The sequence below is a fragment of the Canis aureus genome, chromosome 37 (genome assembly GCF_053574225.1).
Source record: "Canis aureus isolate CA01 chromosome 37, VMU_Caureus_v.1.0, whole genome shotgun sequence".
NCBI classification, from domain to species: Eukaryota; Metazoa; Chordata; class Mammalia; order Carnivora; family Canidae; genus Canis; species Canis aureus.
The window spans coordinates 4,076,640-4,103,965 of NC_135647.1; the positions used below are offsets into that span (position 1 = coordinate 4,076,640).

At 45.9% G+C, this 27,326-nt stretch overlaps 2 protein-coding genes across 10 annotated transcripts in view; one reads left to right on the top strand and one right to left on the bottom strand.

Annotated features, from left to right (window-relative positions):
- ALDH5A1 (aldehyde dehydrogenase 5 family member A1) overlaps positions 1 to 18,672 on the bottom strand; it is a 34,547-nt gene extending 15,875 nt beyond the window's left edge. For 3 of the 4 annotated variants that reach the window (XM_077886201.1, XM_077886202.1, XM_077886203.1), the window contains exons 1-7: positions 18,376 to 18,672; positions 14,848 to 14,931; positions 13,795 to 13,965; positions 12,231 to 12,347; positions 6,801 to 6,944; positions 5,420 to 5,563; positions 2,487 to 2,645 (exon numbers count right to left, since the gene is read on the bottom strand). In XM_077886201.1, coding sequence (XP_077742327.1) covers positions 2,487 to 2,645; positions 5,420 to 5,563; positions 6,801 to 6,944; positions 12,231 to 12,347; positions 13,795 to 13,965; positions 14,848 to 14,931; positions 18,376 to 18,657 — 1,101 coding nt within the window. In that variant the 5' untranslated portion in view covers positions 18,658 to 18,672. Of the gene's footprint in view, positions 1 to 2,486; positions 2,646 to 5,419; positions 5,564 to 6,800; positions 6,945 to 12,230; positions 12,348 to 13,794; positions 13,966 to 14,847; positions 14,932 to 15,030; positions 15,109 to 18,375 lie in introns of those variants that run through there. The other variant, XM_077886204.1, reaches the window with a different exon arrangement.
- Positions 18,673 to 18,836: 164 nt separating this feature from the next.
- Positions 18,837 to 27,326, top strand: part of GPLD1 (glycosylphosphatidylinositol specific phospholipase D1) — a 62,940-nt gene continuing 54,450 nt past the window's right edge. For 3 of the 6 annotated variants that reach the window (XR_013373811.1, XR_013373810.1, XR_013373812.1), the window contains exons 1-3: positions 21,132 to 21,264; positions 21,512 to 21,594; positions 24,391 to 24,446. Coding sequence is in view for 3 of the 6 variants with exons in the window: in XM_077886198.1 (XP_077742324.1) it covers positions 21,191 to 21,264; positions 21,512 to 21,594; positions 24,391 to 24,446 (213 nt within the window). In the remaining 3 variants the exon portion in view is untranslated. Of the gene's footprint in view, positions 19,287 to 20,790; positions 21,105 to 21,131; positions 21,265 to 21,482; positions 21,595 to 24,390; positions 24,447 to 27,326 lie in introns of those variants that run through there. The other 3 variants (XM_077886199.1, XM_077886198.1, XM_077886200.1) reach the window with 3 other exon arrangements.

The window sequence follows — 27,326 nt, forward strand, 5'->3', positions numbered from 1 at the left end:
ATGACTCACACCCAATCCCCTCGGGTAGGACCCAGGCATCTTTAGTTGTGAAAGGCACAGGGTGCGTTGAGAACAGCACTCTGGGCTTGAGCCACAGCTAGTACAGACCCAAATCATCTCCATTGGCCAATCAAGTCCAAAATCCCCTCAAAAATGCTAGTGGTACCAATGGCCACTTACTTAATTTATTTATTTAAGACTTTAGGGCAGCCTGGGTGGCTCAGTGGTTTAGCGTGGCCTTCAGCCCAGGGTGTGCTCCTGGAGACCTGGGATCAAGTCCCGTGTCCGGCTCCCCGCAGGGAGCCAGCTTCTCCCTCTGCCTGTGTCTCTGCCTCTCTCACGAATAAATAAATAAAATATTTTTTTAAAAAAACTTTATTTATTCGTAAGAGACACAGAGAGAGAGGCAGAGACACAGGCAGAGGGAGAAGCTGGCTCCCTGCGGGGAGCTGGACACGGGACTTCATCCCAGGACCCCGGGATCACAACCTGAGCCAAAGGCAGATGCCCAACTGTTTGAGCCACCCAGGCGTCCCCCAATGGCCACTTTAATGCATGTTCTCTATTAGGGCAATCCCAAGGCAATAACTACAGAGTTCTGTCAAACCTTGATGCATCCCTTGGCTCCCACTGGCTGAGGCACAGACATGGGTTCAGATGACATGGCTGCCCACTGAGTCTAGGCAGTGCTAGAGTTCTTGGTCCTCAGGTAGCCAAAGAACAGGCAGGCTGTGCATCCAAGCTGGGTACTGACCTGACCTTAATTTTGGTTCCTCAGGTGACACCTAGGAGGCTGGCTGTGTCAACTTCTGGCCACCTCTTCTCCCTTCTTTTCCCACACACAGTCCAGCCCCCAATTTCTGTCTGCTTTAAATTATTCTATTAAAATCCTTTCCACTAGTAGAGACTTACCTAAGGAGCACACTGGATGTTCATGTTTTTGTTTTGTTTTTTGCTTTGGACGTTCATACTATAAGAAAGTTCTTTGTAAGCAATTCTAAAAAGGATTTTGGGTTTTCCCCCTTTATTTATTCAACTCCAGTAGAGTTAACATACAGTGTGGCATTAGTTTCAGTTGTACGATATAGCGATTCAACACTTCTGTACATTACTCAGTGCTCATCACAGTAAATGTACTCTTAATCTCCTTCACCTGTTCCCCCATCCCCCCACCCACCTCCTCGCTAGTGACCATCAATGTGTTCTCTAGAGTTAAGAGTCTGATTTGTGTGTGTGTGTGTGTGTGTGTGTGTGTGTGTGTGTGTGTGTGTGTGGCTTGTTTGTTTATTCCTTAAATTCCACATGAGTGAAATCATATGGTATTTGTCTTTCTCTGGCTGATGTACTTTACATTATACTCTCTAGATCCATCCCTGTTGTTGCAAATGGCAAGATTTAATTTTTTTTTTTAGTGGCTGAGTAATATTCCATTGTATATATTCCTTCTTTATTAAAAAGGATTATGTTTTAAAAGAGGAAGCTGTTTTATTTTTTTATTTTTTATTATTTTTATTATTTTTTAAAAGATTTTATTTATTTATTCATGAGAGACACAGAGAAAGGCAGAGACACAGGCAGAGGGAGGAGAAGCAGGCTTCCATCCAAGAGCCCGATGTGAGATTCAATCCACCAACTCCAGAGGCAAAGGCAGATGCTCAACCGCTGAGCCACCCAGGCATCCCAGGAAGCTGTTTTAAAACAAGGACAGGGCACCTGAGTGGCTCAGTGGTTGAGCATCTGCCTTTGGCTCTGGTCATGATCTCAGGGTTCTGGGATTGAGTCCTGCATCAGGCTCCCTGCAGGGAGCTGGCTTTTCCCTCTGCCTATGTCTCTGTCTCTCTCTGTGTCTCTCATGAATAAATAAATAAAATCTTAAAAAAAAAAAAAAAAAAAAGGACAGAAATCTCACCTATCTAGACTATGACTTTCTGTGAACAAAGAGATCCTTCCTAAAAGCAATCTCCTTTTCTTGCCATCTATAGATCCTGGGCATGGTTTCTGCTATTCCGAATCTCCCTATGAGGATGCTTTTGTCAAGGACTCTTCTGAAAGGGTTTTTGTTTTGTTTTTTGTTTTTTTTGTCAGTGGAAACCAGCATTTCAGCTGAAACTTACATGACTTCAAAAACAAAAGCAGTCTTCCTTTCCTTTCGAGTATTCAAAAAATTAAAGAACTTTGTCTTTTAAGATCCTAATTCCTGAGGCAGCCAGGGATAGAATTATCACCACTATTAGAGAAAACCTAGGAAGGACTGTAGAAGACCTAAACTGACAGATCTCATGGGCACTCAATGTAATGACAGAACTGGAAAAGTTTATGGCCAGATGATGCCACTTAATTTATACTATGGGCAGAAATTCACGTTTTCCTGATTTCACCATTATTTTCAAAACAGCCTTGCTGGGCACTTTACCAAAGTATTTTTTTGCTAGTTAAGCCTTTGATATCAAAACCACGAAATTTAATAAAAAATCAAACAAACTTACCTTTTCTACTGCCTTTTCATCAATTAATGGACCTTGAGTAGTTCTCTCCTCAAATCCATTACCCACACGCAGGTTTGTTTTCATTGCCTCAGCAAATTTCTTCACGAAGGAATCATGAATACCCCTTTGCACCAGGAAACGATTTGAGCAAACACAAGTCTAGACAAAACAAAACCAAACAAAATAAACTCACAGACCAGTTTATCAGAAGCTACTGATCCAACCAATAAACATGTGACTGCTACTACCTATGTGAATGTGAAAACACTTCCCAAGGTGGCTCTCATCCTGTGTCCAACCTGCCCTGTTCCTCCCCAAGTGGGTGGCACCCTGAAGATAAACATACTAAGTGCACATTCTTCTCCAACCTCCTCCATAGCTGCCACACCCTGTGGTTAAACATGTAATTAAGTACAAATATCTGTGCAAAAATAAGAAAGCCCCCGACCCAAGTTTTTTCCAATGTGTTAAGTCAAGCCATTATGAAACAAATAGGGAAAGAAAAAAGGAGCATAAAGAACCCCTAACTCGGGGATCCCTGGGTGGCACAGCAGTTTAGCACCTGCCTTTGGCCCAGGGCGCGATCCTGGAGACCTGGGATCGAATCCCACGTCAGGCTCCCGGTGCATGGAGCCTGCTTCTCCCTCTGCCTGTGTCTCTGCCTCTCTCTCTCTCTCTCTCTCTGTGACTATCATAAATAAATTAAAAAAAAAAATTGAAAAAAAAAGAACCCCTAACTCGGGATCCCTGGGTGGCGCAGCGGTTTAGCGCCTGCCTTTGGCCCAGAGCGCGATCCTGGAGACCCAGGATCGAATCCCACGTCAGGCTCCCAGTGCATGGAGCCTGCTTCTCCCTCTGCCTGTGTCTCTGCCTCTCCTTCTGCCTGTGTCTCTGCCTCTCTCTCTGTGTGTGACTATCATAAATAAAAAAAAAAAAAAAAAAAAAAACATTAAAAAAATAACCCCTAACTCCATGAGAGACAGTGATGCTGCAGCAATAGAGCAGGAGCAGGAAGGAAGGCAGTCAAAGGCTGACATATCCATTAGCTTATTAAACTATTCAAGGTTTGGCTGAATCAGATATTTTGAAAATGGACAAGCTTAAATTATTAAAAAGACCCTTATTTTTTTTCTCTAATTAAGCCTAATATATTTTTTTAAAGATGTATTTATTTTAGAGAGAGAGGGCACACATGTGCAAGCAGGGGGAGAGGGAGAGGGAGAAAGAATCCTCAAGCAGACTCCCTGAGTGTGGAGCCCTATAAGGGGCTCAATTCCAGGACCCTGAGCCGAAATCAAGAGCTGGCCACTCAACCAAATGAGCCACCCAGGTGCTGCTAGACATAATATTTTTTAAATTACAAAATATAATCATATTATAGGAAATGCAGTTATCATTGATAGATTTTCTTCTTCTTTTTCTATTGTTAAAGATTTTATTTATTCATGAGAGACATGGAGAGAGAGGCAGAGACATAGGCAGAAGGAGAAGCAGGCTCCTGATGGGGAGCCTGATGCGGGACTCAATCCCAGGTCCCTGGGATTATGACCTGAGCCAAAGGCAGACACTCAACCACTGAGCCATGTAGGTGCCCCTGACAGATTTTCTTTTTGTCTTTTTTCTTAATCATGTATTTTTCTAATAGAAACTATAGATACTAGGTAGGTATAAATTTTGTGTTCTATGTGTTTTATTGGCTTCAAGTAACATATCTCAAAGTTGTAGCTTTGTAAGTGTAACTGAAGCTTATACACCTTGGCATTTTATGTTTCTAAAGAGAAACACAGGTAATTCTGAAACAACCAAGCTTATTTAAGGTTATATGAAAGGGGAAAAATTAATTACCCAAACTATTTGATATACAGAATATTATACAACATTCTACATTTTTTTTCAAAATATAAACTCTCAGGAGTTTTTATTTTGTCTGTGGAATGCACTTAAAACTACTTATTGATGGTACTCTAAGACAAAGTAAGAATTTTTTTGTAAGAAGCCAAGTTCCTGGTAACAGCTTGGAAAGAGCCTGGGAGACAGGACCCTCAGTCCACAGAGTTAGGACTGTGACCCAAGGATCTAGGACGTCAGGTCAACCAGTCTCTCCAGAGTTCCATTTTCTCGACTGGAAAATGTGAGATTTGTATCAGGTCACTCTGAAGGTCATGTCAGGACTGCCTCTGGAGGTGTGAACTCAGGCCATCACTCTCCCGGGTGACAACCTGGTCACCCCCTGGGCACACTGTACCAAGTGCCTATCTGGCTACCTCCATCCCAGGGACAGTGAGACCCAGGCACAGGGTTTTGAGTTCTTCAAGAACTATCTCAACATTTTCCTACCTTCTCTTCCCTCAGACTGTGGGCCTCAGACCCTAGCTGTTTGGGCTATTTTGTGTCTGAGGAGATGATCTTACCTGTTCTGTACAGAAAAGCCCAATGAAGGGAAAACTATGAAAATAAACAGGTCCAAAGAGCAGGAAGAAAAGAACAATTTGATTAAAAAGTATCTGCTGGGGCACCTGGGTGGTTCAGTGGTTGAGCATGGCCTTTGGCTCAGGTCATGATCCTGGGGTTCTGGGATCGAGTCCCACATCAGGCTCCCTGCTCAGCAGGGAGTCTGCTTCTCCCTCTGCCTATGTCTCTGTCTCTCTCTCTGTATCTCTCATAAGCAAGTAAATAAAATCTTTTAAAAAAATACCTGCTGTTCAGAAAATTCCTCATAGCCTGGGATTACACCTTATTTCCCTTTGGACCCTCTGAGCTGAGAATAGTTGCTGGCAAAAAGAGGGCCCTGGCTAACTGTTTGCTGAAAAGAACGATGGGAGGAACCGACAAGTTTCCTTGCAAGAGGTGAGATGGATGGTTAAGAGCTTTGTGAAATACACACACACACACACACACACACACACACCCTGAAAAAACACCGTAGGACTCACCTGTCCAGAGTTCCTAAATTTGGATGCCATGGCCCCTGCTACAGCCTGGTCCACGTTGGCGCTGTCAAATACAATGAATGGGGCATGGCCACCCAGCTCCATGGAAACCCTCTTCACAGAGCCTGCTGCATGGTGCAGCAGTACCTGCAGGCAGAGGACAGACTACGTGAGCACTACACCAGGATCTACCTGGCCTAGTAAACCTTTGTTTTAGATGTTGACCCAGCAGGGAAAAAAGCCAAGAGCACAGTAGTGTAAATGGGATGACAGTTTGCATAAGAACAAGAGGAATAATCATATATATTCATATATGAAGAAGAAACAGGAAGGTTACAAAAAAATAAAAGTCATTACTGATAGAAGAGAGGGAGTCAGGGTCAGGGGGGAGATGAGCCTTCTGAGCATGAGCAAGTTTATACTGTCTTGCTTCTTGAACCATAGAAGCATATTACCTATTAAAAATTGTATGATAATAGGGCTTAAGCATAATATAGGGAAGATAATAAAATCACCCAGAATCCCACAACCCATAGCTTACTACTGATCAAATTTTAAGGTATATTGATCCAGAATTGAGCCACACACAAAGGTTCATATAGATGTACTTTTTTTTTTTTTTTTTAAAGAAAACAGAATGGTAGATTTATACAGTTTTTTAACCTGTTTTATCTTCCCCATTAGCCATGCATCTGGAACATCTTAACACATTCATAACACCTTATACCTTCTTCCTTCAGGGCAACACTGTAACGGGAAGATTCTCTCATGGCAGCACATCTGTTTCTAGAACATTCCTTTAGATGCCTGCATACAGTTCCACTGTATGGCTTTTCCATAAACTTATTTAGTCAGCCCCCATCTGTGGGAAATTTAGGTCTCCAATTCCTTGCTATTCAAAATAACACTGCAACTATTCTCTCAGTATAAATATGTAGAAATAGAATTGCTAGCTCATGCACAATTGTAAAGTTTTCTAAGGAAACAAAAGACCTATTTCTATAAGTACCTTTATACTAAATACAATTTGGGTTCAGTTCTGAGACATCCATTTCAACATCAGTTGTGTGTTTCTGGAACCTTTAATTCTAGATAATGAAAGACCTGTACATTCCAGAACTGAGGCGATACAACAGACAGCTTTCAGCCACTTCACATGCAACAAATCCTGGGTACTCTGGCCACCCCAACTCCTCGGTATCGTCAGAGAGGAGCCTCTGTCATGTCACAGGAAGGGTGAGCAGACATTACTTTATCCAACAGACCTCTTAACACTCTACTGCGAATCTCCCAGAGAGTGATCAAGATGAACTAGAATTTTCGTACTCTATTCAGAGAAAACACCAGAATGACAACTATTTCCTTTGGGAATTAAGTCACGTACCTTTCCAGTAGCTGTTGAGCCAGTAAAGGAAATTTTGGACACTAGAGGATCAGTACAAAGTGCTTCCCCGACTTCCTTGGCCTTCTTCCTAGAGCAGGGAATAACATTGTACACACCTGGAGGAATCCCAGCCTGGTTTGCGAGCTATAGAGAGAAACAGCAAACAGGGGAGCAGCAAATGAGCAAACTGGAAAAACAGAAAAAGGGAAACAGATGTTTTCATTAAAACATAATGGAAAGAAAACTAAGCTCACTTTGGGGACAGAACGGGAATATATTTGGAACTAAAATAAGATCCTTATTCATGCTAAAGTGATATTAAATGTGTTGTCACACATTAAACTATAGCATGACTTTTAATGCCACTTTCTGTTAAAAAAAAAAAAAAAAGAAAAGAAAAGAAAAAAACAAAACAAAACAAAAACCTTGGATTTCTTTCCCGAGAAAAATCAGGGGAGGGTTCAAGAAGCTATAGAAGCTGCAAAGGGAGAGAGTGGCCAGGAGACTCCCAGAGCACCTCCTGTGTGCAGGGCAGCGGGCAGACCTTCCTGCAGGGGACCTCTGCACCCAGTGGAGACAAGCAGGAGGCCTCACAGGGAGATTGTGCCCAGGCCACACGCCAGGGAAGAGAGGAGCCAGCACACAGACCCCTGCTGCCTCGGCCCGAAACCTGCACTCTTCCTGCAGTGACCCTCTTTGGATCAGGCATATCTGGAATTACAATAGCTCTGAATCTCATTAACAATTAACACTGCTTAAATCTGACTGGGGAGGTCTGGGAAGACGGTGGGAATGGCAGTGCTGGACTCTCTCCGAAAACAGAGGCAAAACAGAGTATCAAAGACAACATTTACAAGAGTGGATGTAGTGTCAGCAAAGGACAGCTACATCCTTTTATTTTTATTTTTATTTTATTTTTTTATTGCACCACAGTGCTGACCTAAGGTCTGACTGCCCAGGCATCTGCTTCCAACATGCATCTCGAACAAACACATGGCTGGCCACACCACTGAGATAAGGAGCCAGGCAGCCCTCCCCCTGAAGTTTTAGATAACAGAGAGCTGGGCAACTTGCTTTTTTGCCTGACCAGTGGGTACGGACACACCACTGATAGCTGAGAGCATCGGCACATTCAGAAGCCGCAGAAGGAGGCTGTTTGATGGACGGGGTGCGGAGAACCCCAAGCAGCCCACAGGGCAGGCCAACGTGGAACAGCCCCTGTAAATGCCCAGCACAACAGCAGGTGCAAGCCAGAGACTCTGGAGTGAGGACCAAAGGGCATGGAAGGCCAGCCCCAGGAACCATGTAATAAAGGAGGAGACCACTCAGTTCAAGCATGGAAGGGAATGGAGCCAGGAAATCTCGGAGAGCAAGAAAACAAAAGGTACTCTATGAAGTCAGAGACTCAGGCCTCCTTCTAAAAGTTTAGGAAAACTAACTTCAGGGCAGCCCGGGTGGCTCAGCAGTTTAGTGCCGCCTTTGGCCTAGGGTATGATCCTGGAGACCCGGGATTGAGTCCCACATTGGGCTCCCTGCATGGAGCCTGCTTTTCCCTCTGCCTGTGTCTCTGCCTCTCTCTCTGTGTGTCTCTCACGAATAAATAAATAAAATTAAAGAAAAGAAAAGAAAACTAACTTCATATAAAAATCAAGTAAATGCTCAGAAAAATACCCCCCCACACACACACAAAATCCCATACAACATTATTAAAAGAAAAATAAGAATAAAGAACAGAAAGCATCCTTGTGGACAACAAAAGCATTCCAGGAAGGCATGCCCCTGAAACAGATCAAAGCTGTAACTTACTATGAAGGAAAATAAATTATTAAAAAAAAAATTGTACCAATATACAAAAGAACAACATGAATCAGGATTAGAGAAATTCTGGAAATGAAGTAAGGGAACACAGGAAAGAATTAGAAATACAAGGACAAACTAATTTCAGAAATGAAAAGCAGGGATGCCTGCATGGCTCAGTCGGTTAAGCATCTGCCTCTTGGTTTCGGCTGAGGTCCTGAGATCAAGTCCTGCACCAGACTCCCTCCTCAGCATGGAGTCTGCTTCTCCCTGTCCCTCTGCTCCTACCCCCCACCCCCTGCCACTGCTCTGTCTCTCTGAAATAAATAAATACAATCTTAAAAAAAAAAAAAAGATATGAAAAGCAAACCAAAAGGAATATGAGAACAATGTAATGGATCATACCTTTATGAAAACCAGAAGGTGAAAAAGGTATTTTTAAAGATTAGGAAACGATGAAAGGGATAGGAGAGAGTGATGAAAGAGACTGACCACGTGGATAACAGGAGTTCCTGGAGAAGTAAACCGACCAAGGGTAAAGAACAGATCCTAGAAACTTCCCAGAAAGGAAGCTCTCAAAGCAGACATCAGTTAGGCACAAACGCATAGAAGCCAACATGAAGAGGCCACCGTTGACCAAGAATGGGACGATTGGAGCTTCATGAAAGACAATAACTACAAGGTACTGAAACTCATCAAATACACTAAAATTCATTAGCATGCAATGATACTTAAAAAACAAACGAATTGGTGACCGTCAGCAGAAGGTAGGAATAGGTTATTAATTCGAGAAACTGGTAAATAGAAGGAATCAATCTATGTACCCTGCCTTTTCTACATGAACTTTCTGCTGGTGACCAAATAGCAGATCACGGGAGGGTCTGTGTTACAGAAGTGGTCTAGGGAATAAAGGAAATAGAAATGAAAGACTCTAGGGGATGCCTGGCTGGCTTAGTCTCTAGAGCGTATGACTCTTGATCTCAGGGTTCTGAATTCAAGCTCCATGTTGGGTGTAAAGATGATTTAAAAATAAAGTCTTAAAAAAATTAAAGAAATGAAAGCATTCCAAGATCATGATTTCTGTAACTCCAGACGGGGAGCACTGACCAGCAACCCTGCCAATATCATGACAAGAGACAACTCACTGTATGTGCCTCCTGACAAAAGGATGCAAGGATCCTGAACCCACGTCTGACGAAGTCTGGATGAAGTTTATAGGGGTTTTTAAAACTGTGATCCTGGGCACCCGGGGTGGCTCAGTGGTTTAGCGCCTCCTTCAGCCCAGGGCGTGATCCTAGAGACCTGGGATCGAGTCCCACATCAGGCTCCCTACATGGAGCCTGCTTCTCCCTCTGCCTTTGTCTCTGCCTCTCTCTCTTTCTCTGTCTCTCATGAATAAATAAATAAAATCTTAAAAAAAAAATAAAAATAAAAATGTGATCCTGAGCCTTTCCAATCTCACAGGTATGTGTTTCCAAATAAATTCCATAAGCAGGAAGGGTCTACTGGTCATAAATTGGTACTGGTTCTGAATACTATAATTTGTAGGAAGCACACCACTAACTATATGTAGGCCTAGGGAGTCTAATAATATGCTAACTTACATACATTGTACAGATTTAAGAATTATCTCAAGGAAAACTATTAACAGTTCGTATTTTAAAAAGCCGTCCAGGGATCCCTGGGTGGCGCAGCGGTTTGGCACCTGCCTTTGGCCCAGGGCGCGATCCTGGAGACCCGGGATCGAATCCCACATCGGGCTCCCGGTGCATGGAGCCTGCTTCTCCCTCCGCCTATGTCTCTGCCTCTCTCTCTTTCTCTCTCTGTGACTATCATAAATAAATAAAAAAAAATTAAAAAAATAAAAAATAAAAAAAATAAAAATAAAAAAATAAAAAGCCGTCCATTTGGTTAACGTTTCCATAGTACTATTTGCCTCTGAAATAAGGTGCCGTTGGGGGAAATGCCCTGTAGGAGAGGAGCTTCCAGTCCCTGGGTCTGGAGCCACACCAGGCCCCTAAGAGCCCAGAAAGGCAAACGCAGTAACTGTCGCTGCCTTCTGGAAGCTCCACCAGCTGACCCTGGGGTGAAAGACAGTGGCACAGAGACTCAAAGGAGGAAGAGGTCCCAGCCCAGAAAGGAGGTAACGAGGCCAGCAACTGACACCCACACTCAGCGTGGCTCTCACAGCATGGAAGCCCTCCAACATTTCTGAGTGCCTCCTAGGTCCAGGCACTGTGCCAGGCTTGGGCATACAGCAGTGAACAAAGCAGATGCAAGTGGCCATCTCTGTGGAGCTTACATTCTAATGTAACTGAGACAGCAGGTATGTCAAGTGGCCCTAGTGCTAAGGGAAGAAGAACAAAGCAGAGAAGGGGATCAGGGGCATGGGAGTGAGAGGCTGTGCTTTTCCAACAGGGTGGCCCATGAAGCCTCCCTGAAAAGGTGGCATTTGGGTGTGCCAGGGGAAGAACTTTCTGGAAGAAGACAAGGCAGGTGTAGAGCTGAGTCGGGGTAAGCCTGGTGGGGTGGCAGGGGCCAGAGAGGCCGGAGCAGAGGGGTCTGGGGTTTTGGAGTGACAGGTAAGGTAAGGGCAGAGGGGGATTAGGGTCTGGAGGGTGGCATCTTACAGGGCCTTGGAGGGTACTGTAGGAAGTCTGGACTTTGAGGGACATGAAAGGCCATTGGAGAGTTGTGGGTTGTTTGTTTTGTTTTTTTAAAGATTTTCTAAAAATAAATAAATAAAGATTTTCTCAGAAAGCGCACAGGCGGGGGGGGGGAGGGGCAGAGGTAGAGAGAGAAGCAGACTCCCTGCTGAGCAGGGAGCCTCACAAGGGAGGAGATCCCAGGACCCTGGGATCATGTCCTGAGCTGAAGGCAGACACTTAACCGACTGAGCCACCCAGGCGCTCCCTCACTGGAGAGTTTTAAACAGAAGAATGGCGAGATCTTCCTGAATGTTGATTGAACTGGAGAAAGGAGAGGTAAATAAGAGGTTCCCTACATGTGAGAGATGCCCACACTTTAGTTGTATGCCTGCCTAATTAATAAAACTGATGGACAGATACTATTTTTAGGGCAGCCAAAAACACATATTGTCTACAAATGTCAGAAAATCCCCCATTCACTGTTTTTTCTAAACATCTAACTTAGGGGTGCCTGGGTGGCTCTGTCAGTTAAGTGTCTGACTCTTGATCTCAGCTCAGGTTTTGATCTCAGGGTTGTGACTTCAAGCCTCACATAGGGCTTCACACTGAGTGTGGAGCCTACTTAAAAAAATAAAATAAAGGGACACCTGGGTGGCTCAGCGGTTGAGTGTCTGCCTTCAGCTCGGGGTGTGATTCTAGAGTCCTAGGATTGAGTCCCACATTGGGCTCCCCGTAGGGAGCCTGCTTCTCCCTCTGCCTATGTCTCTGCCTCTCTCTCTCTCTCATGAATAAATAAAATCTTTAAAATAAATAAATAAACAAAACAAACAAACTGACTTAAAATAATTCCTAGTAAATTAAAACACCATCCAGGGTGAGGTGTAGCCAAAGAAGGAGGCTTCAAATCTGCTTCTTTCTGCCCTGAATAAATAATCCTCACTTGGCTTTGTCAGCTCTGCACACACAGGGGTGGGGGGATACTCACCTCGGCCAGGGCCAGGGCAGAGAAGGGCGTGTGTTCAGCAGGTTTCACCACGACGGTGCAGCCAGCTGCCAGGGCGGCCCCCACCTTCCGGGTGATCATGGCACTGGGGAAATTCCACTGGGGTCAGAGAGCACAGAAAGTATGAGAGAGGGCAGGCTGCCCCACAGTGCACAAGAAGGCAAGTCAGGAAGTCATTCAACAAATTCCATTGCATAAACGGACTCTCATAAAGTAGTGCTCCAGCTCCTGCTCAGGTGAGCTCAGAACACCTGACACCTGTCAACTCCAGGGGCCCTGCAGACAAAGGCTCGTAAAGACAGGAAACCTTTCCAGAATTTAAAACAGTACAAGACTGTCCACTCCAGGACTTGGCAAACTTTGTAAGGGGCCCGATTGTAAATATTTGGGTTTTTAGGGATGTACAATTTGTCAAAACCACTCCCTGGTTCTAAAGTGCAGGCAGCCACAGACTGTATGTATCGGAACGGGCATGGCTGTGTCCCAGTAAAACTTTATTTACAAATACCGGCAGCAGGCTGGATTGGCCCTGAAAGCCATAGTTTGCTGGCCCTTTGGGAGAAAACATTAGTAAAGGTAATTTTGGAAATGGCAGATGATTACTTCCTTCTATTTACAGATAGACACGTGTAGGTATCTCCATATCTATATTAACAGTTTTTATTTTGACAAATACTTGCAGAGTGCTTCTTCTGTGTGAGGCACTACTCTCAAGCACTTTTAAATTAAATTATAATTAATTAAGTCCTCATCCTGAGCCATTGAGGTATTATTAGACTGTGGAATAATGAGGACATTATTTTGGGGAAGCTGAGAGCAGCTCAGTAACTTGCCTGAGCTTATGCAACTAGTGAACAGTGAGCTTCAAGTCGCACCCAGTCAGTCAAGGCTAAGGGGGTGTCTGTCTGTAACTGTGCCGAGCCAGGACAGAACAGCAGTCTCAAGACCAGCTGGCACTGTAGAGGACTTGACAGGGGACCTCACAGATGGGCTCATAAAAGGCGGGTCACCAAGAGAGAGCATGCCCCACAAGCATGCTGCAGCTCCACCCAGTCAGACACAATATTGTATTTGAAAACCGTTTCACCTCCAGAACCTGGCCCAGTGCCTGCTGGTAGGCACGCTAATGCTTTGCTGTTGATGATAATCATAAATTAAGCATAAAATTTTCCCCAAACCACAGCACATTAAATGCGTCATATCTTAAGTCTTAAAAAAAAAAAAAAGATCATTTCCAATGGGCCAGGCACTGCCTAGAAGCAGCAGCTTTAATGCCACGTCAGAGCAGCCCCTGGGTCCTGCTGTGGGTCATCCCACCGCTGCAGGCAACAGGACACAGGCGTTCACACTCCCACCTGCACCTGGCTATCACAGAGGACCAGGAAACAGTCCTCTGCAGGCAGCAAAGGAATCAGGAAAGAAGACAGGTGCCAGAGCCAGTGGGGGAAGCACGCCTCTTCACAAGAAAGAATGAGCTGTCATTCTTGTCCCAATCCCTGCTCCACCTCCTACCCCAGGGCCTCGCCTGTCCTGCCAGTGCACGCACCGGGGTGATGACTGCGGCCACCCCAAGGGGCTGCTTGAGGACCAGGGCCCGCTTTTCTTTGGCGGGGGTGTAGATGACGTCTCCGTAGATGCGGCGAGCTTCTTCAGAAAACCACTCTAGGAAGAGGGCGGAATAGACGATCTCCCCCTGCGCCTCCTTCAGCGGCTTCCCCTAAATGGAGTCAGAAAAGGACAGTGTGCTGCCTTCTAACAACAAAAGCATGACTCTGCACATCGCAGTTCTCCAGGCTGCACGCACAGCAGACGAGTCTCTCATTACAAAACCCCAAGGTTGTTGAGAAACTCGCGACCCCGGCGGGAGTCTTAGAAAGCAGACTGGCAGGTGGTGACAAAAACAAGCGGGCCGCCACCCACACCGCAATCTTGTCTGGATCCCCGACAGCGAGAAGGGTGGCGTCACACTTGTTTCTCCTTCTGACATCTTCTCATCTTTCCTGCTGTAGTCATTATTACAGTTACGGAGCAACCACCGGCACGTTTTAATCGTACAAAAACGAGAAAAAAATCACAATCACAGAGAAAACATTTGGCATGGTGGGAAAGCATTACTTAGAGTTCCACTCAAAGTCTCTGTCTCCAGTAGTAGTAGTATTACCATTTCCCCACCCCCTGCCCACCTCCCCTCTGGCAACACCAGTTTGTTTTCCGGATATAAGAGTCTGCCTCTTTTTGTCTTTTTCTTTTTGTTTTATTTCTTAAATTCCAGATAGGAGTGAAATCATATGACACCTGTCTTCCTCAGGATGACTTATGTCACTTGGTATAATACCATCTAGCTCCATCCATGTTTTTCGTACATTAGTCAGAGGTAGAACATACAAACTGTTTAAGCAAAATGAGGGCCTGGCTTCACTAGACACAGCTGGTGCCTGGCACAATGATTGGTTGATATCTGATCATTAGGCAAGGAATTGCCTTTTTTTTTTTTTTTTGTGGCTGCAGATCAGCCCTGACATCAGCCCTAGTCTTCTGAGCTAGAGCCTGAGCACTCCGGACAGTTTCTTAGGGAAGCAGGTTAGCACCCCGGACTTACACTTTCAGCTGTGATTATCTTGGCAAGGTCATCCTTATTTTGCATCATTAAGTCATACCATTTCCGAAGCAGCGAACTCCTCTCCTGGGAAGGAAATAAAAACAGCAAAATAAATACAAAATAATCTTCCGTGTGTTCAGGTGGTTGCTGCATGGTCTCTCACTCAGGGAGACACACACTGACCTTTCTTCTTCCTAACTGAGGCATAAAAGACCTTTCTTTGATAAGCAATAAGGAAGATTCCATTCCAAGTTGCATCTAAAGGGGTGTCTTGAGTCATAAGTGGTAAAAGAGAAACGGAGACTTCTGTCAAAGAGTGCAAAGATGGATTATCCCAGCACACACAGCTAGCTACAGATCCTTGGTCACCGTGTACACCAGCAGGCAGGGATCCAGGACCACAGGCCAGTGCTTACTCTGGGCGAGAGAGGAAAGACTCAGCTCTAGGGGGCCTGGCCTGGAGGAATAAATCAAAGATCTGAGCGCACACACACACACACACACACACACACACACACACAAGATCTGAGCACGTGGCCTGCCTCACACAAAGCCCACGCTTCGGCTGAGAGAGAATGAGAGAACACGGAACAGTGTGAGAAGCACAGGAATGCAAAGTAGATCCCACTTGCTGGCAGAAAACACAAGGTCCCGGCCAAACATCAGGAACCAGGGTTGGGGGCAACAGGCGGCCCTCAGGAGGCACGCCCCGTGTTAGGGGTTAATGGTGTTCAAAACAGACATGCTGCTATTCCAACCCTCAGAACCACAGAAGGTGGCACTATTTGGAGATAGGGTCTTTACAGGCAACCAAGTTAGCATGAAGTTCCATTTTTAATAAATTTAAAAGTTTTGAAGTTTTGTTAACTAAAATTAGGGTGTGCCCTACTCCAACATATAAAGGAGGGATCCTTGTAAAAAGAGGGACCTTAGACACAGAAACAGGAATGCACAGAGGGAAGATGATGGGAGCAGGGGACACAGGGAAAAGACAGCCAACTACAAGTCAAGGACAGAGGTCTGGGGCAGATCCGTCCCTCGGAACCCCCAGAAGGAACCAGCCCTAGACTTTGGACTTTGAGCCTGCAGAACCGAGACATTGTGTTTCAGTTGTTTAAACCATCAGATTTGTGGTACTTTGTTATAGCAGCCCCAGGAAACTCCTGCGGTCTTTGTGAGGAACCATGTGTGTGGGACTCCCATAGGGAGGCTTGGGGTGCATGGGGTCCCATGGGACTCAAGGCCCACCTGAGCAGAGACACATGGTGGATGGTGGACTCTGAGCCTCTCAGCTGGGACGCAGATGAAACCTCTGCCTCAGAGAGCCACCGAAAGGACTAGGTAAAGCACCCATAAAGCACCCAGTACAGTACTCAGCTGTGGCAGGCACCCTAATGGCCCTCAGAGACATCTTCATCCTAATCCCTGCAGCTTGTGAATTTGTTCCCTTACCTGGCAAAAGGGATTTTACAGATGTGATTACGTTAAAGATCTTGAGCTGAGAAGGTGATCCTGAACCATCCAGTGGGCCCACTGTAATCACAGAGATCACTATATGAGGGAGGCAGGTGGGTCAGAGTCAGAGAAGGTACCAGCAGCAGAGGTTGGAGTGATGAGGGCGGCCTCTAGAAACTGGGACAGGGGTCCCTAGGGTTTCCAGAAGGTACACAGCACTGCCAGCACATTTTGGACTTCTGACTGCCAGAACAGTAAGAGAATGAATTCGTGTTGTCACGTTGTTTTACGTCACTAAATTTGTGTTAATTTGTTACAGCAGCTGTCAGTAACTAATACATTAGCTTATCAAGCTTGTAAATATCCATTTTCTCTGAGATCTTCTGGGAGTTCACAAGGTGGGAAACAGGGGGTCCTCAAACACGAACAAGAAAAATGTGAGGCAACACAAAAAAATGTTGACGGGAAGGGTGAGGCGAGGCCTATGGGCCCACGCTGCAGCTCAGAGAAGGGAGGACGGCGTAAGGCTGTGTGCTCTGATGGGCCCAATGGCGGGAGCAACAGGTGAGCTAGACCACAGGAGCTGGGGGGTGGGGGGAGGCAGGGAAGGGAGCAGGGAGGACAGCCAGGCTTGGGGTCAAGAGGGGTGGGCCCGAGCTGCTCTACAAGTGGCACCAGAGCCCGCCTCTCCTCGCTCACAGGTGGACCTGGCTTCCTTGGGAAAGCTCAGCCCACCGCTTACTCAGCAAGACTCTCCAAATCCTTCCAACAAGGAAGGTTCTACTGAGAAGGCTCCAGCTCCTGCAGGACAAACTGATGCACATTAATTTTCCAGGGCGCTGATGTGAGGTGTGACGTGAACACCAGGTGACAGTGTCCGTGAGCAGTCCTGGCAGCACCAGCCCTCCAAACCCCTGGAGCAGAGACCGGGCTGGAGAGCTTCCTGGACAACCTGTAACACCCGCAGTTCCTCATCCCCTCATCCCCTCCCCGGGGGGCCTGCTGGTTGCTCCTTCCTTCCCGTGGCTATGGCCTAAAGCCCTGGGGGGTCCTGGCTGGCCCCTCCTCCTCTCACACGCTAACATCCCGGGGGCCTCCAGTTGACTCCTCCTGCGGAGCACCCTGCTTCAAGCAGCCGCCCTGTGAGCTCCGTCCCTGCCAGCGCCCTCCAGGGGCCTCTGCCCTGCCCCCCCCCCCCCCGCAGATGCTCCATGTGTGGCCAGAGTGCCCTTTCCAGATGCAGGCCTGACCACAGCTCTGCTTGGAACCCGGGAAGGGCGCCCTACCTCCCTCGGCGTAAAACCCACGTCTACACCTGCCCCTGGATCCAGCTTGTCCTCCGGTTACTACTACCGGCCTCCCGATCCTCCCTGCTGCTCTACAAACGGGTCAGGCGTGCTCCTGATTCACGAATCTTGCTCCAGCTGACTTCCCTCTTCCCTTCATCTCTGCAGCTCCCGCCCTAATGAGGCTACCCTGTGTGCCGGGGGGCCCCACCCCACTCACAGGTTCACGTCCTAACCCCCAGGATCTCCCAACAGGGTCTTGAAAGAGGCTATCGGGGTTAGCCGAATAGGGTCCCTGATGGGGGTCTTCATCCAATACGCCTGGTGTCCTTACAAGGAGAGGTGGGGGCATGGAAGGGGCACGGAAGGTCGAGCGCGAAGGCCATGGAAAGCCCAGGAGACCTTAGGGCACGGCAGGCTCCCCAGCCGGGCAGGGCCCTGGAGGACGCCGGGGTCCCCAGCAGCCGTCCTGTCCGCTGGAGGCTGGGGCGGCCGGGGGGGGGGGGGGGGGGTCGCGCTCGCAGGTCCCTCGGGGCCGGGCCCCTCCCCGCTCCCCGTGCCCTGGGGTGACCGCGCGGGGGGGGGGGGCGCGCTCGCAGGTCCCTCGGGGCCGGGCCCCTCCCCGCTCCCCGTGCCCTGGGGTGACCGCGCGGGGGGGGGTGCAGGGGCCGCGCTCCAAAGTCCCCGTGGGTCGCCTCTGCTCCGGCGTCCACGACCGTGTGCCCCGCAGGCCGAGGCGCAGCCCCCGCTTTCCGCTCGCGGCGTCCCGGGCCCCGAGCGCGCTCACCTTGGCCGCGGCGCCCCTCCAGCCGCGGAAGGCCTCGTGGGCGGCGCGCACCGCGGCTCGGGCCTCGCGCACCCCGCAGTCGGCCACCAGGCCCAGCTCGGCGCCGCTGGCCGGGTCGTGCACCGGGAAGGCGGCGGCGGCCGGGAGCCAGCGGCCGCCCACGAAGCCGTCGGTGCGGAGCAGCGCGGCGCACAGGCCGGCCGGGCCCCCGGCACAGCGGCGGGGCTGCGCGGGGCGGCGGGGGCGCGGGGCTCGGCCCGGGAGCCGCAGCCAGGTCGCCATGGCCCCGGCGGACGCGGCGGGAAGCGGGAGGGCGGGCGAGCGCGCGCCCGAGCGCCCCGGGCTGGCGGCGGGAGGAGAGAGGCGGCGGCGGGGCCGCGGCGGGCGGAGCAGCGCCCTCTCGTGCGCCCGCGGGGTGCGCCTCCGCCCCGCCCCCCGCCTCCCCCGCGGTCCCCCCGAACCTGTGTCGCCGCCGCTCGGCGCGGGCCCCGGGCTGAGGGTCTCCCGCGGGGGGAGCGCGGCCCCGCCCTCCGCGGCCCGGGTGTCCCCCGGGGTGTGCGTCCCCCGAGCAGGGCCCCTGGTGTGCATGTAGCAGGGCCCAGGCCCCCCCGGCCCCAAACTCAGCCTGCCACCTGCCGACAGGCTCCGTGACCTTGGACGCGTTCCTTAGCCTCCCTCCTCTCCCTCTTCCGCAGAAGGTTCTGGGGTGTTGTGAGAGACCCCGTATTTAATTGCTTAGCAGAGTTGCGAGGTGAAATTGAGCACGAGGTTCAAAGAGTAACTGCCCCAGGACAAGCCACTAGTAAAGGGGAAGTGAGGCCTCTACCAGTCAATGGGACCCCTTGTGAGAATCGAATCCACTGAGTTAAAACGACCAGCAGACATTAGCCTGAAAATCTGGAAGCAGGAAGGTAAGCCTCGGCTCTAACGAGGATGCAAAGATCTATTTCGCAGGGCTCTTTGGGATTTGCGGGTTGCAGTGAAGACCATTTCTGTGCTCATTTAGCATTACTAGTCTCAGCACGTCTCTGCTTCTCCGTTCCTTCTGAGTTGAGTCTCTTGCTGTATTTTTTTTATTTTTTTTTTTCCCCCGGAGCCTGCGGGCCTTCCACTTTCTCTAGGACCCTGGGTTCTTATTTGCAAAATGCCGAGGCAGTAACTTTAAATTTTGCCTTTGTTTTTTTGCTGAGTGGGTCGCATCTAGCAGAATTGGGAACAGCGGAGTTTGTGTGTGTGTGTTCGTTATTTTCTTCTGTATTCTATTCAAGGAATTGGAGGGGGGAGAGAGGAGGTCCTGGAGGGAGGCTGCTGCCCTATAGGTGTCACTTGGGGGCGCAGGACCTGGCGTATTTCCACCTGCTGCCTGCAGAGGGCGCCCTACTGTTGAGACACTGTGGCTGCTTCTGTTGATCCAAAATCAATGGGCTTATCTTCCTAAGGTTCTGTTTCAAACGGTGCCCTCTCCCTTTTTGAGCTAACTTCCCCAATAAGCACACTGTCTAGGGCCCATAGTACTTTTAAGGGCATACAAAACTTTTTAGTTCCTTTTAAAAATCAGAAAAAAGAGAACTTTTAAGTTTGATTATAAATATATTAATACTTAGACCATTGGAGATGTAAAATTTGATGACTTCTTTTTATCTCTATGGAAGAAGGGGACCTAACAAAAGCAAAAGTGCCTAAGGCCTAGGAAATTCATGATGTTGGCCTCCCCTTCTGTCTGTCTTGTGCCCCTGCAAGACCCCTTTCAGAATGAGACAATCCCCCCTGATTCCTGTCTTGCTCCTAGGCTGCCCCATGGCTCCCAGGAGCCTGGCTGGGTGCGATCGCACACCAGAGCCTATGAGGACAAGACTATCGGTGCCTGGGACCTTTTTTCTTCACCTGGCCTCGTCTGGGCACTTCCGCCTCTACTCCCACCATTCTCCATCTGCTCCCCCACTTGCAGTAAGGAGGAGATTAGAACTATGTTTACAAAACACCCAGTTAGCCAGACAAAGCACATTAGTTCATGGCCTCTGGCCTAAAAGCAGCCAGGAGAGCTGGGCCCAATGCCCTCAGGGCTGGGGGAGAGCTGTCGGATCCTTTTCCTTGAGGCTTGCAGGTGGCTAAACTAAGGTTACAGAGGAAACTTGGCAGACACCTAATCTTCCCATCTTCTAATCTCTTCCATTTGCTCACCTGAGCGTGAGTACGGTTTCCTCCCACTCTTTCAGGATCTCCTTTCTTGCTTTTCATGTATAATAATAATTTCTACATTATAATCACTACCATTTCCATGAAGAGCTTCACCGAATTTTTCCCACGGATTAAGTGCAATAGACTAGATATTTCTTGACAGGTGTATTCTGAACCTAGCATTTTCTGAATCCTTGTTTCTTGGTCTTAAATCTGTTCCATGTCTCCCGCCCCCAGTGGAATCGGCATCTTTGCTTGCGGTGCAGGAATCTGACCATGCAACAGGCTCGAGATAAGCCCCGTAAGAACAGCCAGAAGCAGAGCGGCCAGGAGTGGTTGCTCTTGTGTAATCCCATGCAAGTGTCAGTATCTGTTGCCAAATACTGAAAGAGAAGTCGATGCCAGCTGATCGTCATAAAAGCTTTCCCAGCACTTGTGGCTTTGGAGGCCAAGGACACAGGGCACCCTGATACATAATGTGCAAAGGATGCCCAGGAGATCAGCCCCTGTGAGCTGAGGTGGTTCAGCATGTTGACTCTCAATATAGACAGGTGAGTCTCTCTCTCTCTCTCTGTCTTTTTTAAAGAAACCAAAGAATATTTGGAGACAGCTTTGCTAGTGTCACCATACAAATTTCATGTTAAAAAGAAATCTGGAGGACACCTGCATCAGAAAGTGGCAATGCTTCTACCTCAAGGCATTCAGATTTTGGTTGATGGCTTTTATTTTTTTCTCCCTCTCTCCCAGGGGTTTGTTTGCTGTTCTGGTGAAGTTAAACAGTAGTTAAACAGCTTACTGGGAAGTGTTATTATTTTGAAATGAGGCTTGGTTTCCCATGTCAGTGATCTGCTTAGAGGGAAAGCAGTGGGTCTGGGCCTGGGTGGCAGGCCTGCTGCCACAGCTCTGAGTGCTTCATGTCTCTGAGGAGCAGCGAGTAACAAGGCATGTCCGTTTGCAGGTTCTGGCCTGGCCTGCTGATCACGCTGGGCTCCCTCTGCCCGGGAGGATCACCATGCGGCATCTCCACGCACATAGAGATAGGTAAGTGCCTGCACCTTGCCGTGGTACTAAGGATACCGAGTCCGCCGAAAGGCGTTAAGGAAGAGATGTGAAGTCGGGCCCAAGTACAGACGACAAGTCCCCTGACGGCAGCGAGCAGCCAGGCAGTGGAGAGTCAGGTGGGTTCCTCCAGTCAGTAGAGGGATAGGCAGGAGGCGAGGGAGGGATGCGAGCTTGATGAGGGCAAACAGTGAGGAGCTGGATAACCTAGTGGTTGCCAGGAAACAGAATTGATAGAATGGAAGAGGAGGAAGGATGGGTGGAACTTGGTAGGGGCGAGGAATGTGTTTTTGTTGGTTTATATTTCCAAATATGTTGTACAGGGCCACTCATGGTCACGGGAGTGGGTCCCCTGAGTCAAGTGGCTGGCTTCAGGGAGGAGCCCAGGATGATGACAGGAGCTGGGGAGGACAGGCTACGGGGAGCCGGTATCCATGAGCTTGGGGGTAATAGCAGAGTATCAGGTACAGGTACATGGTAGGCTTGGTTCTTGCATGAGGTATATTTGTAATATTTCTTTAACTGATGGAAAATGTAAACCAATTTGGAATGTACTCAGATAGGATTATATTCTGTAACAATTTTTGGATTGATTGAAATCAATCAATTGATTGATTGATTTGAAAACATACTTGATATCTGGGTTTTCTTTCAGATAGAAACAATAAGAATATTTTATAGTTAGGCCACTAGCCTGAAGGTACAAATCAAAACAAGATGACAAATAAAGTGTGAAAACTTATCAGTGCAAGATAGACCAAGGCATTGAGTGCTGGTGAATGAGAACCTATGATCCCAGAATTTTGCCTTCTGAAAGGGCACAAGAAGTCCCTGAGCCCCGACCCTATATTTCACGTACAGGAATTCACCTGGAGCATCTCACAGTGAGCTCATTAGTGTGCTGGCCTAGGATTGCATGTCCTGACAGCCGGTCCAGTGTTCTTTCCAAGCACATTTATTGCTAACAGGGAGTCAGGAAATAATAGAAAAGAGCATTAGACTGAGGTTCTGATATCAGCTCTGCTGTAAACTAAGGATGTGACTCAGAGCGGTTCATTTTCTCTGTGTTCCTCTTCTGTGAAATAAGGAGGCCGAACTTCTCAGTGAATTTGAGAATATTCTCCAAGTGTAAGTTCTTTGAAATTGAAATTGCTAAAACTATAAGTGGGATGAAAAAGAATAAGTAAACAGAAATATTCAAGAATAAGTATATAAATGGAATAGTTTAAATCCTTAGAGTTTAAACACAGATGAAATATGAAATTTCAATAAAATCAGATAACTGCGTACCTTTATTCAGTAGGTGCCAAAGATCCTGATAGATTAATATACCCTAAACTTATATTGAGTGAAATAATATAAAACTTTATTTCCATGAACATAATTGAAGATCACTCCTAACTTGGACAGATTTTGAGGAGTTTTATGTAAAAGACAAAACTCCAACATTTAATTATTTAGAGGATTTTATAAATATTTTGGTCCATGTTTTCACTTCTATGTAAAGCCCGTGTGGAAGGCTGACATTTGTGTGAGTTAATTAGAATTGGCCTTGTTCAGTGGTTTGAGCTGTAAATCACAGGTTATTGACATGGGTTGCGAACTTGTATCTTAGAGAATTATGCTTATGTTGTGGCTATATTTTTGTATGAATTACAAAATTGGATGTGATTCACAATAGAAGTAAGGTATCATCTTTGAATGTGACTTCACAAGGCATGTTCGCCTTACAGATTCTAGGAAGATTCAGGGTGTGGATGTGTGTGTCTGTGTGTCGGCCTGTGGGTGGAGCAGGTGACTTGGGAATTTTTTTTTTTTTTTTTGTCCATGTAATGTGGCTCAGCTGGTGAAAAACATTCGAGAGTAATTGATTCAGTCCATAGTTTTGGCTGTGTATCATATTTCCTGCTTAGGTTCATTTATCTCTGTCAGTTGTTGAGGCAAAATAAGATGATGACACCTGTTTACTGAGCTACTACTGTGTATCAGCCACTGCGCTTGTCACATCACATTTATTTTGTGTGACTCTTTCGACAAACCTGTAAGGTGGGAATTATTTACTTGATTTCACTTAGAGGGGAAGTGAGATCTAGCTTAGTAGGGCCATGGGGCCAGCTAAGCAGAAACTTCAAATCACCATGCAAATTTGATTTGTATTTTAGCAATCTAAATATTGTATGAATCTTATCTTAATGTCTAATGAAAATTACTAGTGGATTACTAGTAGTTAATTACTAGTGATTATACACTTAATTTTCATTTCCCACTTCCTTGACAGTCACAATGACAAATTACATTTTCCTTTTATTTTATTTTTTAATTCAATTTTAAAAAATATTTTTATTTATTTATTAGAGCAAGCAAGCAGGAACAGGGGAGGGAGAGGCAGACTCTCTGCTGAGCAGGGAGCCAGATGCAGGACTTGATCCGATCCCAGGACCCTGAGATCATGACCTGAGCCCAAGGCAGATGCTTAACCCACTGAGCTGCCTAGGCATCCCTTATTTTATTTTTAAAAAAGATTTATTTATCTGAGAGAGAGAGAGAGGAGGGGCAGAGGGAGAGGGGGAGAGAATCCTAGGCAGACTCCACTCTGATCAGGAAGCCCGAGGCAGGACTCAATTCCAGGACTCTGAGATCATGACCTGAGCTGAAACCAAGAGTTGAATGCCCAACTGACTGCACCACCCAGGTGCCCTCATTTTCCTTTTAAAATATTTTGAATAAGTTCTGTTTTCAGTTCCAGTTGAATTTAATTGATTTATATATCTCTCTCAGGACACAGAGCTCTTGAGTTTCTCCACCTTCAGGATGGGAGTGTTAACTACAAGAAGGTATAAAGTTTAATTTTTCTCTTATTCCTTGTGTATTAACTCTCTTCTGTAGTTGCCAAAATAAAGGTTCTAACAGATATTTAGGCAATAATTTTAAGAGTCATTTTTGTCTTCATAAAACATTAATATTTGGGGTTATAAAAGTGTATGTCCCCTCTTCAACATTATATATGTATAATACACGTACATATTATATATTTTATAATATATTGTATGTTATAATATACATACATTATGTAATATAATATATGCTATGTTTTATATATAAAATATACTACTTGAACTACTTGAATATATATAAAAATATTTGAATATATATAAAATATTATAGATATGATGTACTTGAACTACTTAAACATATATGTATGTTATATCTAAAATACTTGAACAAATATATCCTCCACCCCTACCTTCCCTTTGGAAACCACCAGTTTCTTCTCTGTATTTAGGAATCTATTGTTCATTTATTTCTAAGATTCCACATATAAGTGAAATCCTGTGCTATTTGTCTTTCTCTGACTTGACTCATTTATCATAATACTTCTAGGTCCATCCACTTGTCACAAATGGCAAGATTTTATTCTTTTTTATGCCTGAGTAATATTCCTCTGTGTGTATAATCACATCTCCTTTATTCATTCCTCACCTATGGACACCAGGGCTACTTCTATAGTTTGGCTGTTGTAAATAATGCTGCAATAAAGATAGGGTGCATAGATCTTTTTTAATTAGTGTTTTTGCTTTCTTGGATAAATACCCAGCAGTGGAATTACTGGATCATGTGGTATTTCTATTTATAATTTTTGAAGAGCCTCCATGCTGTTTTCCACAGTGGCTGTAGCAATTTACATTCCCACCCATGAGGCAAGAGCGTTCCTTTTTCTGTATACATCCTCACCAATACTTATATCTTGTGTTTTTGATACTAGCTATTTGACAGGTGTAAGGTGATAATCTCATTGTGGTTTTGATTTGCATTTCCCCAATGATTAGCGATGTTGAGCATTTTTTCATATGTGTACTAGTCATCTATTTTCTTTGGGAAAATGTCTATTCAAGTCCTCTGCCTATTTCTTAAGGGAATTATTCAGGGTTATTTATTTATTTATTTGTGTGTGTGTGTGTGTGTGTGTGTGTGTGTGTTCAGTTGTGGAAGTTCTTTATATAGTTTGGATATATTAAACTTTTATTTGGGTGTATCATTTGAAAATATCTTATTCCATTCAGTAAGTCACTGTTGTTTTGTTGAGTTCTTTTGTTTGTTTCTTGTCTTTTTTTCCTGTGCAAAATTGTTTTATTTTGGTGCAGTCCCAGTAGTTTATTTTTCTTTTTTTCCTTTGCCTCAGGAGACCTGTCTGTAAATATGTTGTGAAGGCCAATGTCCAAGAGATGACTACCTATCTTTTCTTCTAGAATTTTTATGGTTTCTGGTCTCACATTTAGGTCTTTATTTTTGTGTATGGTGTAAGAAAGTGGCCCAGTCTCATTCTTCCACATGTTGCTGTCCAGTTTTCCCAACATAATTTGTTGAAGACACTTGTTTTTCTCATTGTATGTTATGACTCTTTTGTCATACATTACTTGACCATATAAATAAGGTACCATACATTTTAATTACTATAGCTTCATTGTATTTCTTGAAATCTGGAATAGTGATACCTCCAGTTCTTCTTTCTCAAGATTTCTTTGGCTATTTGGGGTCTTTTGTAGTTCTTTTTTTTTAAAGTTTTTTTTTTATTTTTATTTATTTATGATAGTCACACAGAGAGAGAGAGAGGCAGAGACATAGGCAGAGGGAGAAGCAGGCTCCATGCACCGGGAGCCCGACGTGGGATTCGATCCCGGGTCTCCAGGATCGCGCCCTGGGCCAAAGGCAGGCGCTAAACCGCTGCGCCACCCAGGGTTCCCGTCTTTTGTAGTTCTATATAAACTTTAGGATTGTTTAGTTATGTGAAAAATGCCATTGGCATTTTTTAAAAAGATTTTATTTATTCATGAGAGACACAGAGAGAGGTAGAGACATAGACAGAGGGAGAAGCAGGCTCCTCGCAAGGGAGCCTGATGCAGGACTCGATCCATGGACCCAGATCACACCCTGAGCCAAAGGCAGATGCTCAACAGCTGAGCCACCCAGGCATCCCGCCATTGGTATTTTGATAGGGACTGCATTTAATCTGTAGATTGCTTTGGGTAATATGGCCATTTTAACAATATTAATCCTTCCGTCCATGAGCATGGAATATCTTTCCATTTGTTTGTGTCTTCAACTTCTTTCATCACTGTCTTATAGTTTTTATAGTATAGGTCTTTCACTTCCTTGGTTAAATTTATTCCTAGATATTTTATTCTTTTTTGGTATAATTATAAATGAGATTGTTTTCTTAATTTTTCTTTGTGCTACTTAATTATTAGCATATAGAAACACCACAGATTTCTGCATATTAATTTTGTATCCTGCGACTTTACTGAATTCCTTTATCCTGATAGTTTGTGTGTGTGTGTGTGTGTGTGTGTGTGTGTGTGTGTGTTTGTTTTTTAGTAGTCTTTGGGGTTTTCTATGTATACTATCATGTCATCTACAGATAGTGACAGGTTTACTTCTTGTCATTTTGGATGCTTTTATTTCTTGTCTGATAGCTGCAGCTAGGACTTCCAATTCTCTGTTGAATAAAAGTGGTGAGAATGGACATTCTTGTCTTATTCCTGATGTTAGGGGAAAAGCCCTCAGTTTTTCCCCATTGAGTATGATGTTGGCTGTGGGTTTTTTTTTTTTTTTTTTTTTCAAAGAAGGCCTTTATCATGTTGAGGTATGCTCCTCAAAATCCACTTTGTTGAGTTTTTATCATAAATGTTATATTTTGTCAAATCCTTTTTCTGGAT